This window comes from Mizuhopecten yessoensis, unplaced genomic scaffold (assembly GCF_002113885.1).
Source record: "Mizuhopecten yessoensis strain PY_sf001 unplaced genomic scaffold, ASM211388v2 scaffold10413, whole genome shotgun sequence".
Taxonomy (NCBI): domain Eukaryota; kingdom Metazoa; phylum Mollusca; class Bivalvia; order Pectinida; family Pectinidae; genus Mizuhopecten; species Mizuhopecten yessoensis.
In genome coordinates this window covers 8,386-20,407 of record NW_018408534.1, presented here as the reverse complement: position 1 = coordinate 20,407, position 12,022 = coordinate 8,386, and the positions used below count along the sequence as shown (strand labels likewise).

The window sequence follows — 12,022 nt, the reverse complement described above, 5'->3', positions numbered from 1 at the left end:
TATATGTATCATAACAAACCTTTAATACGCTAACAGTAAGTTCCTAGGAGCAAATCATAATTATTTCTACAGTCCTGTAGAAGAAAGTACATCTCTCGTAAAACTCTCGCCCCACTAAGAATACCCAAAGACTTCTTATTACCTCCACAACTCCCTGGACAAATCGTATGACCATGGTTAGCCACTTATTCAAAGGAATAGCAAATGGCAACGACAGCATCAGAATGGAGGTGAAAAGGATGGAAATACCGCAGATTCTGTAACAATGTAAACAAAGCCACACACTGTTAACGAGGAAAACACAACAGGTCATGTGACAAGGAGACAAAAATATCCAGGATTGCGTTTCGAGGATAGAAATAACAAATCTTAAAGATATACAACAGAAAATACGACAAAATATTAATACAAGATAATTACGGGGATAGAGAACCGGAAATCAAGACAAGTATAAAGATATTAAGGATTTTCATAATTGCATCAACATTTTTGTCTAGGAAAGAGATATTAGGGACATCCTTTGATGAGGATACAGATAGCACAGACACCATATGTCACAGAGCACCACCCGAACCATATAATAAGGAAAAGTACACATAACTAAGGGTATTAGATTGACATAGGAAGGGTAGCATTTATATTAAAACCCGAGCATAGAAGACCACATGATAATATAACTATCATATTACATAATAAAATAAAGGAGGATAATACGTTATCAATGAGCGGGGAACTGGTCGGTGATATATCTAGTTGAATTCAGTTACTAGTAGGTTAAATCCTTACCAGGAGGGAGACGTAGACTATAGTTACAAATGTATGTTAAAACCTTACGTAGAATAAGTTAAGTGGGAGACGTAGAATAAAGTCACAAATGTATGTTAAATTCTTAAGTAGAATAAGTTTGGTGGGAGACGTAGACTATAGTTACAAATGTATGTTAAAACCTTACGTAGAATAAGTTTGGTGGGAGACGTAAAACAAAGTTATGTTAAAACCTTACCTGGAGGTAGACATTGGATGAGTTAGGGTAAAAATTTGCCTGGAGGTAGACGTCGGGGACGTTAAGTTAATTCCTTACCTGGAGGTAGACGTTGGATAAGTTAGGTTAAAACCTTACCTGGTAGTAGACGTTAGATAAGTTAGGTTAAAAGTTTACCTGGAGGCAGACGTTGGATTAATTAGGTTAAAAGCTTACCTGGAGGGAGATGAGGAATAAAGTAAAGTTTAAATCTTACCTTGAGGGAGACGTTTAGATAATTTTCTTACCTGGAGGGAGAAAACCTGGTTGCAAGGTAGCCTCCTGGAGCCTGAGTGAGCAGAGAGCCAACAAAATAGGCTGTGTTCATAGTCTGTGAGAACTGTTCGGTTACCTTCCCAGCCAAGGAAAGGTATCTGGAATGATCACTCTCATTCACCGGGCACTGTAATTTATAAACGGGTTTACATATGTATGATACTATATAATTATTAGGGACTCCCACCTTCAGGTCAGAAAACATTCTGTAAACATTTTTTCACTTATCTTTGTTGTACTTTTGTCGCTGCTCCTTGTCACCTTACGACTGTTTACAGGTGTCTTTCAGAATTTTGTAGGTCATACTCTGAAGGTACGTTATCTATTGAATCACAATATTCAACCTGATAAAAAAGTAACATGGCCGCAACGACGTCGTATTTGTCTACTGTATAACTGCAATAGTTGTTAACGTCAAAAGTCAAAACGTCCCTCTTTTGGACATATAACGTAGAACTAGCTTGCATCTTTTCATTTTGTATTGCTTTCTCGCTATTTGATCAACGTTTTTCTGTTCTCCACTTTTTCGTTTCTTTCCTTAACGTTAGCCGTTTATGTAACATTCCATTTCGCTTACTTTGATTTTTGTTTGGAAAGCCGACAATATATTAAAACACGTAAGTTCTAAACGGCTAACTTCATAAACCAGGAACATGTATTTCCTATTTTGCTTCGTCCAAAATCTCTGATTCACTTCACTGCAAAAACCTCTTTAACGCTTTAAGGCCAAGCATCATTAAATATTGTATGTAAACCGACAAGGCGCCAATTCTCTTGAAGTCGGAGGTCATTCGGTTTTTGGTAAGAATCACGTTTCAAAAGTACTTTAGTGATAAAATTCAAAAACTATTCTTCCCAAGTTTGAGGATATGGTGTGCTAAGGGTCATACTATTTTGCAAATATAATGCAGTGATAAATGACTCTCAAGTTTCTCCAAATGCAGTACCATTACCCAATCTCAAGGTCACAGACACTTTTTAATAAGCCAAACCATTCTAGAAACTTTGATCAGGTCTAGAGGAATGAAATTTGGTTGTACCCTTTGTTGCAATAAATGACCTTGAAATATTTGAAAATAACATAAATATAACGTCAAAGTCCTAACCCAGTTCTTTTTTTTTTTTTGGCGGTTTAGCTCCGTCTAGCATTGCATCATTTTGATTTATAATCAATAAAAAAAACCTCACAATCATCTTCAGTACAACCAGAAGGTTGAGTTCATACTATTAGGTCAGTATCATGCGGGGAATAATGGTTATTACGTTCGTTCAAATGAATAGGTTTGATTCACTCTCACGTTCACAGCGAATATATATATATTTGATAAAGTCTTAGACGACTTCTCCCAGATAACCAAAAGTCTAGGATCAGTACAGGTTGCCATCTAGTTTTTAACTTTCAAATGAATGACATTAATCTTAATCAAAAGTAGCAGTGATCAAATGGAGACAACATTTAAAGAACGAAATGTGTTGTATTAATTAAACCTATTCCATAGTTTTAAACAACTTAAGGTTTAGGTCCTATTGTGAAAAGCTGGTCCAACTGTTCGCAATAACTTCAAGTTTGATTAAACAACAATCTGATATGAAATTGTAGATCAAATATAGCTGTGCCGTTGTCATCTGGTGATGTGCTATAGGTGCTATCAGACGAATATGACAAGCACACAAGTAAAATATTGGCATGATGTTTATCAAATTGCGAGTATCCTTTCGTGGGCCACAAAAATTACTTTCGATGATCTTTAGACGTTATCGATGTTTGAATAGTGGGAAGCGCTCTCCGGATTAGTATCTTATATTTTTGTAATAGCCAAATTTCCTCATAAATCGGATTCGACCTAAAATAGTTGTAAAAGGCCGTGATCTCGCAGATCGACGAGAACGGAGGAAAAGACAATCAGGTAATGCACTATTTATTTAGACTCAAGTACATCCTGTAAAGGATGGATCCACATACTGAGGAGGGATTACGGGGGCATTAGGTCACTGAACAGGACACCTCGACACGTTCTGGACTCAGTGTACAGTGCTGGGGAAAGAGTGTACGCTATATGTGCCTTGGTGCTAGATACTATGTCAGTGAGTACCTTGGCATAGGAAACAGCTCTGTGCACTAATACCGGAGGATGTTGCTTACATTCCTAATGTATATATTTATAAGCAGGAAGATAGCACGTCTCTTATATAATGTCCGTGTTCTCTTTGGTACTGATGTTGTTGTAAATAGTTCCCCATTTGTTAGCTTGAAATTGGACTAAGTGCAACAGTTTGTTTAATGTGCGTCATTGCAAAATAATCAAACTTTTGATTTACCCATCCAGTGCAGAGGTTATCTGCGTGTTACTCAGGTAAGACAATGGCAAGAACTGTTTTCAAAAGTACGGGTGTTAAGTTTGGTTAGTAAAATATTTTATTTTTCAAATTTTTAGCGATATCTTTTACAGACAGTGTTTCATGTTTTGAAATACCTTTTTACCAATGAGACCAGAATCCCTAGAAAAGGTAAATATTTACCTTTTGATGAGAAGATGTCTTTTTGGTGACGTCTACCATCACCAGGGCAAACACCGCCCTGTAGCCAATAGAAAACAGCAGCCCTAGAAAGCCTAGTCCCACAACTAGGAATCGCTTCGGACAGCACATGTCTTTCTGGAACACAACGCAGCAACAGATGTGTGTAAAGTATAGTTAATGTAAAGTATAGTTAATGTAAAGTATAGTTAATGTTAGTTAATGTAAAGTAAAGTTAATGTAAAGTACAGTTAATGTAAAATATAGTTAATATAAAGTAAAGTTAATGTAAAGCATAGTTAATGTAAAGTATAGTTAATGTAAAGTATAGTTAATGTAAAGTAAAGTTAATGTAAAGTATAGTTATGTAAAGTATAGTTAATGTAAAGTATAGTTAATGTGAAGTATAGTTAATGTTAGTTAATGTAAAGTAAAGTTAATGTAAAGTACAGTTAATGTAAAATAAAGTTAATGTAAAGTATAGTTAATGTAAAGTAAAGTTAATGTAAAGTATAGTTAATTTAATGTAAAGTATAGTTAATGTAAAGTATAGCTAATGCAAAGTATAGTTAATGTAAAATATAGTTAATGTAAAGTATAGTTAATGTTAAGTATAGTTAATGCAGTAGATGTACTGTATACCGGGATACTCACTGTAGGGTAAAATTAGCCTATTTACTCTAGAATATTGAATTATTAAGAAAAATGTTTAGCTACAAAAATTTGATCACTTGGATGTCTGAAAGTTCTAAACTAGGGGGAGATAAGCTAGTAGTAAAATGCAGTTGAGAAATTCTTCATAAAATCTTAGGGGATGGTAGCAAGTCTACCTCTGTTATAAAGACGAATTTATCATTACAGCGAATGTAAGTAATATATATAGTGCATGGTTAATTGTGAGGAGCGAAAGGAACATCGGGCTAAATGGACGAAGGGTAAAAACTGTCTGGGCGAAGTAAACAGTATACATATACATCGAAGGAATAATAAACCTGACCAAGCTCTAGGCTGATACCTGTCACTTAAAGATTAAAGAGAAGCGACACCGCAGTCAAATCCTGTCAATTTTACCGTTCAGCGACCGAGAGATTCTTTTGTACAGACTCAGGACTCAGGATCAGACTAGTCTTCTCGTCTCGTTCACAAGGTGGCGCACACTAAGCCTTTAGTTTTGCTATGTATGACATATTCCAGTGGAAAAGAGAGCGAAGTAGTAGTTTCATATACATGTGTTTACATTATTACAAACTACTCAAGACAGAAGGCTACATTCTTAACAAGTTTTAGTAAAATTTGGCATAAAGTTTACAATAGGGTTACCCAATATATTATGTTCATTTAGAAATTCAAATCGCATAAAATCTTTTAACCAGGTATTTCACAAAATGTTACACGATTTCAGTTTTACATACATCGATGTGAAACTGAGGTGTGGATTAGAATGAAAAACATGGTTCAATGAAATTGGACAAAGTGAACATACAGGTTGTAGATTATACAAAGTAAACATCCGAGGTGTGGATTGGACAAAGTGAACATTCTGGATGGGAATAAGAAATACTGAACATACAGTTTGGATAAGACAACGTCAACATACTTGGAGTGCATTAGACAAAGTGAACATATATACGGGTTGAACATAGACAAAGCGAACATATGTACGGGGTGTGAACATAGACAAAGTGAACATATATATGGGTTGATCATAGACAAAATGAACATATATACGGGGTGAACATAGACAAAATGAACATATATACGGGGTGAACATAGACAAAGTAAACATTCAACGGGGTGAACATAGACAAGGTGAACATATACGGGGTGAACATAGACAAAGTGAACATATATACGGAGTGAACATAGACAAAATGAACATATATACGGGGGGGTGAACGTAGACAAAATGAACATATATACGGGGGGGTGAACGTAGACAAAATGAACATATATACGGGGTGAACATAAACAAAGTGAACATATATACGGGGGGGTGAACGTAGACAAAATGAACATATATTCGGGGTGAACATAGACAAAATGAACATATGTGCGGGGGGGTGAACGTAGACAAAATGAACATATATTCGGGGTGAACATAGACAAAATGAACATATGTGCGGGGTGAACGTAGACAAAATGAACATATATACGGGGGGGTGAACGTAGACACAATGAACATATGTACGGGGTGAACATAAACAAAGTGAACATACCTTGTTGGGATAAGACAAAGTGAACTTACGGGGTGAGATTAGACCAAGTAAACCAACGAGTGGTGGTAAAGACAAAGTGAGTATAAAAGCTTGTGGATTAGAAAGGGGAACATCCAAGGTGTGTATTAGACAGAGTGAGTATAAAGCTTGTGGATTAGAAAGGGGAACATCCAAGGTGTGTATTAGACAGAGTGAGTATAAAGCTTGTGGATTAGACAGAGGAACATCCGAGGTGTATATTAGGCAGAGTGAGTATAAAGCTTGTGGATTAGACAAGGGGACAACCAAGGTATGGAGTAGACAGAGTGAGTATAAAGCTTGTGGATTAGACAGGGGAACATCAAAGGTGTGTATTAGACAGAGTGAGTATAAAGCTTGTGGATTAGAAAGGGGAACATCAAAGGTGTGTAGTAGACAGAGTGAGTATAAAAGCTTGTTGATTAGAAAGGGGAACATCCGAGGTGTATATTAGACAGAGTGAGTATAAAGCTTGTGAATTAGAAAGGGGAACATCAAAGTTGTGTAGTAGACAGAGTGAGTACAAAAGCTTGTGGATTAGACAGGGGAACATCCAAGGTGTATATTAGACAGAGTGAGTATAAAGCTTGTGGATTAGACAGGCGGACATCCGAGGTGTATATTAGACAGAGTGAGTATAAAGCTTGTGGAATAGACAGGGGAACATCCGAGGTGTGTATTAGACAGAGTGAATATAAAGCTTGTGGATTAGACAAGGGGCCATCCGAGGTGTGGCCTAGACAGAGTGAGTATAAAGCTTTTGTATTAGACAGAGTGAGTATAAAAGCTTGTTGATTAGAAAGGGGAACATCCGAGTGGATTAGAAAGGGGAACATCCGAGTGGATTAGAAAGGGGAACATCCAAGGTGTGTAGTAGACAGAGTGAGTATAAAGCTTGCGGATTAGACAGGGGAACATCCGAAGTGTGTATTAGACAGAGAGAGTATAAAGCTTGTGGATTAGAAAGCTTGTGGATTAGACAGGGGAAGATCCGAGGTGTGGATTAGACAGAGTGAGTATTAAGCTTGTGGATTAGACAGGGGAAGATCCGAGGTGTGGAATAGACAGAGTGAGGATAAAGCTTGTGGAATAGACAGGGGATTATCCGAGGTGTGGATTAGAAAGAGTGAGTATAAAGCTTGTGTATTAAAACGGGGAACACCCGAGGTGTGTATTAGACAGAGTGATTATAAAGCTTGTGGATTAGACAGAGGAACATCCGAGGTGTATATTAGGCAGAGTGAGTATAAAGCTTGTGGACTAAACGGGGAATTATCCGAGGTGTAAATTAGAAAGAGTGAGTATAAAGCTGTATTAGACAGAGTGAGTATAACGCTTGTGGATTAGACAGGGGAACATCTGAGGTGTGTATTAGACAGAGTGAATTAAAAGCTTGTGGATTAGAAAGGGGAACATCCGAGTGGATTAGAAAGGGGAACATCCGAGTGGATTAGAAAGGGGAACATCCGAGGGGTATATTAGACAGAGTGAGTATAACGCTTGTGGATTAGACAGGGGAACATTCGAGGTGTGGATTAGACAGAGTGAGTATAAAGCTTTTGTATTAGACAGAGTGAGTATAACGCTTGTGGATTAGACAGGGGAACACCCGAGGTGTGTAGTAGACAGAGTGAGAGTATAAAGCTTGTGGATTAAAAAGGGGAACATCCGAGGCGTGTATTAGACAGAGTGAGTATAACGCTTGTGGATTAGACAGGGGAACATTCGAGGTGTGGATTAGACAGAGTGAATATAAAGCTTGTGGATTAGACAAGTGGCCATCCGAGGTGTGGACTAGACAGAGTGTGTATAAAGCTTGTGGATTAGACAAGGGAACATCCGAGGTATGTATTAGACAGAGTAAGTATAAAGCTTGTGGATTAGACAAGTGGCCATCCGAGGTGTGGACTAGACAGAGTGTGTATAAAGCTTGTGGATTAGACATGGGAACATCCGAGGTGTGTATAAGACAGAGTTAGTATAAAAGCTTGTGGATTAGACAGGGAGTCAGATCATAGGAAGTGAATTAGAAAGGGGAACATCCGAGGAGTGTATTAGACAGAGTGAGTATAAAGCTTTTGTATTAGACAGAGTGAGTATAAAAGCTTGTGGATTAGAAAGGGGAACATCAGAGGTATGTATTAGACAGAGTGACTATAAAGCTTGTGGATTAGACCGGGGAACATCCGAGTTGTGGATTAGACAGTGTGAGTATAAAGCTTGTGGATTAAAAAGGGGAACATCCGAGGTGTGTATAAGACAGAGTGAGTATAAAAGCTTGTGGATTAGAAAGGGGAACATCCAAGGTGTGTAGTAGACAGAGTGAGTATAAAAGCTTGTGGATTAGACAGGGGGATATCCGAGGTGTGGATTAGACAGAGTGAATATAAAGCTTGTGGATAGACAGGGGAACATCCGAGGTGTATTATAAAGCTTGTGGATTAAAAAGGGGAACATCTGAGGTGTGTATTAGACAGAGTGAATATAAAACTTGTGGATTAGACAAGGGGCCACCCGAGGTGTGGACTAGACAGAGTGAGCATAAAGCTTGTGGATTAGACAGGTAGACAGAGTGAGTATAAAGCTTGTGAATTAGACAGGGGATCATCCGAGGTGTGGAGTAGACAGAGGGAGAGGGGTGTATTAGACAGAGTGAGTATAAATGAGTATAAAGCTTGTGGATTAGGGAGTATAAAGCTTGTGGAATAGACAGGGGATTATCCGAGGTGTATATTAGAAAGAGTGAGTATAAAGCTGTATTAGACAGAGTGAGTATAACGCTTGTGGATTAGACAGGGGAACATCCGAGGTGTGCAGTAGACAGAGTGAGTATAGAGCTTGTGGATTAGACAGGGAAACATTCGAGGTGTGGATTAGACAGAGTGAGTATAAAGCTTGTGGATTAGACAGGGGAACATCCTAGGTGTATATTTGACAGAACGAGTATAAAGCTTGTGGATTAGAAAGGGCAACATCCGAGATGTGTATTAGACAGAGTGACTATCAAGCTTGTGGATTAGACAAGGGAACATCCGAGGTATGGATTAGACAGAGTAAGTATAAAGCTTGTGGATTAGACAGGGGAACTTCCGAGGTGTGGATTAGACAGAGTGAGTATAAAGTTTGTGGATTAGAAAGGGGAACATCCGAGGTGGGTATTAGACAGAGTTAGTATAAAGCTTGTGGATTAGACAGGGGAACATCCGAGGTGTGTATTAGACAGAGTGAATAAAAAGCTTGTGGATTAGAAAGGGGAACATCCGAGGTGTGTATTAACCAGAGTGAATATAAAGCTGGTGGATTAGAAAGGGGAACATCCGAAGTGTGTATTAGACAGAGTGAGTATAAAGCTTGTAGATTAGAAAGGGGAATATCCGAGGTGTATTAGACAGAGTGAGTATAAAGCTTGTGAATTAGACCGGGGAACATCCGAGGTATATTAGACAGAGTGAGTATAAAAGCTTGTGGATTAGACAGGGGAACATCTGAGGTGTGTATTAGACAGGGTGAGTATAAAGCTTGTGGATTAGAAAGAGTATAAAGCTTGTGGATTAGAAAAGGTGTGTATTAGACAGAGTTAGTATAAAGACAGGGGAACATTCGAGGTGTGGATTAGACACAGTGAGTATACAGCTTGTGGATTAGACAGGGGAACAGCCGAGGTGTGCAGTAGACAGAGTGAGTATAGAGCTTGTGGCTTAGACAGGGAAACATTCGAGGTGTGGATTAGACAGAGTGGGTATACAGCTTGTGGATTAGACAGGGGAACATCCGGGGTGCATTAGACAGAGTTAGTATAAAGCTTGTGGATTTGACAGGGGAACATCCTAGGTGTGTATAAGACAGGGTGAGTATAAAGCTTGTTGATTAGAAAGGGGAACATCCGAGGTATGTATTAGACCGAGTGAGTATAAAGCTTGTGGATTAGGCAGGGGAACATCCGAGGGGTGGAGGAGACAGAGTGAGTATAAAGCTTGTGGGTTAGACAGGGGAACATCCGAGGTGTGGTGTAGACAAAGTGAGTATAAAGCTTGTGGATTAGACAGGGGAAAATCCGAGGGGTGCAGTAGACAGAGTGAGTATAAAGCTTGTAGATTAGAAAGGGGAATATCCGAGGAGTATTAGACAGAGGGAGTATAAAGCTTTCGATTAGACAGGGGAACATCCGAGGGGTGTATTAGACAGAGTTAGTATAAAGACAGGGGAACATTCGAGGTGTGGATTAGACACAGTGAGTATACAGCTTGTGGATTAGACAGGGGAACAGCCGAGGTGTGCAGTAGACAGAGTGAGTATAAAGCTTTGGATTAGACAGGGGAACATCCGAGGGGTGTATTAGACAGAGTTAGTATAAAGCTTGTGGATTAGACAGGGGAAAATCCGAGGGGTGCAGTAGACAGAGTGAGTATAAAGCTTGTAGATTAGAAAGGGGAATATCCGAGGAGTATTAGACAGAGGGAGTATAAAGCTTGTGGATTAGACAGGGGATCATCCTAGGTGTATATTTGACAGAATGAGTATAAAGCTTGTGGATTAGACAAGGGGATATCCGAGGTGTGGACTAGACAGAGGGAGTATAAAGCTTGTGGATTAGACAATGGGCCATCCGAGGTGTGGACTAGACAGAGTGAGTATACAGCTTGTACATCCGAGGTGTGTATTAGACAGAGTTAGTATAAAGCTTGTGGATTAGACAGGGGAAAATCCGAGGGGTGCAGTAGACAGAGTGAGTATAAAGCTTGTGAATTAGACAGGGCAACATCCGAGGACAGAGTGAGTATAAAGCTTGTGGACTAGAAAGGGGAACATCCGAGGTGTGGATTAGACAGTGTGAGTATAAAGCTTGTGGATTAGAAAAGGTGTGTATTAGACAGAGTTAGTATAAAGCTTGTGGATTAGACAGGGGATTATCCGAGGTGTGGATTAGAAAGAGTGAGTATAAAGCTTGTGGATTAGACAATGGGCCATCGTATTAGACAGAGTTAGTATAAAGCTTGTGGATTTGACAGGGGAACATCCTAGGTGTGTATAAGACAGGGTGAGTATAAAGCTTGTTGATTAGAAAGGGGAACATCCGAGGTGTATTAGACAGAGTGAGAATAAAGCTTGTGAATTAGACCGGGGATCATCCGAGGTATATTAGACAGAGTGAGTTTAAAGCTTGTGAATTAGACGGGGGAACATCCGAGGTATATTAGACAGAGTTAGTATAAAAGCTTGTGGATTAGACAGGGGAAAATCCGAGGGGTGCAGTAGACAGAGTGAGTATAAAGCTTTGGATTAGACAGGGGAACATCCGGGGTGTATTAGACAGAGTGAGTATAAAACTTGTGGATTAGAAAGGGGAACATCAGAGGTATTCCGAGGTGTGTAGTAGAAAGAGTGAGTATAAAGCTTGTGGATTAGGCAGGGGAACATCCGAGGGGTGGAGGAGACAGAGTGAGTATAAAGCTTGTGGACTAGAAAGGGGAACATCCGAGGTGTGGATTAGACAGTGTGAGTATAAAGCTTGTGGATTAGACAGGGGAACATTCGAGGTGTGGATTAGACAGAGTGAGTATACAGCTTGTGGATTAGACAGGGGAACATCCGGGGTGTATTAGACAGAGTTAGTATAAAGCTTGTGGATTAGACAGGGGAACGTCCGAGGTGTGGATTAGACAGAGTGACTATAAAGCTTGGGGATTAGACCGGGGAACATCCGAGTTGTGGATTAGACAGAGAGAGTATAAAGCTTGTGGATTGGAAAGGGGAACAGACAGAGTGAGTATAAAGCTTGTGTATTAGAAAGGGGAACATTCGAGGTGTATTAGACAGAGTGAGTATAAAGCTTGTGGATTGGAAAGGGGAACATCTGAGGTGTGGAGTAGACAGAGTGAGTATGAAGCTTGTGGATTAGACAGGGGAACATCCGAGGTGTGGATTAGACAGAGTGACTATAAAGCTTGTGGATTAGACCGGGGAACATCCGAGT

The 12,022-nt window shown here is 39.3% G+C and overlaps 1 protein-coding gene across 2 annotated transcripts in view; it reads right to left on the bottom strand.

Annotated features, from left to right (window-relative positions):
- Positions 1-12,022, bottom strand: part of LOC110460507 (vesicular glutamate transporter 2-like) — a 33,811-nt gene that overhangs the window by 14,405 nt on the left and 7,384 nt on the right. For both annotated transcript variants that reach the window (XM_021513453.1, XM_021513452.1), the window contains exons 2-4: positions 3,818-3,952; positions 1,270-1,424; positions 143-257 (exon numbers count right to left, since the gene is read on the bottom strand). In XM_021513453.1, coding sequence (XP_021369128.1) covers positions 143-257; positions 1,270-1,424; positions 3,818-3,946 — 399 coding nt within the window. In that variant the 5' untranslated portion in view covers positions 3,947-3,952. The remainder of the gene's footprint in view (positions 1-142; positions 258-1,269; positions 1,425-3,817; positions 3,953-12,022) is intronic.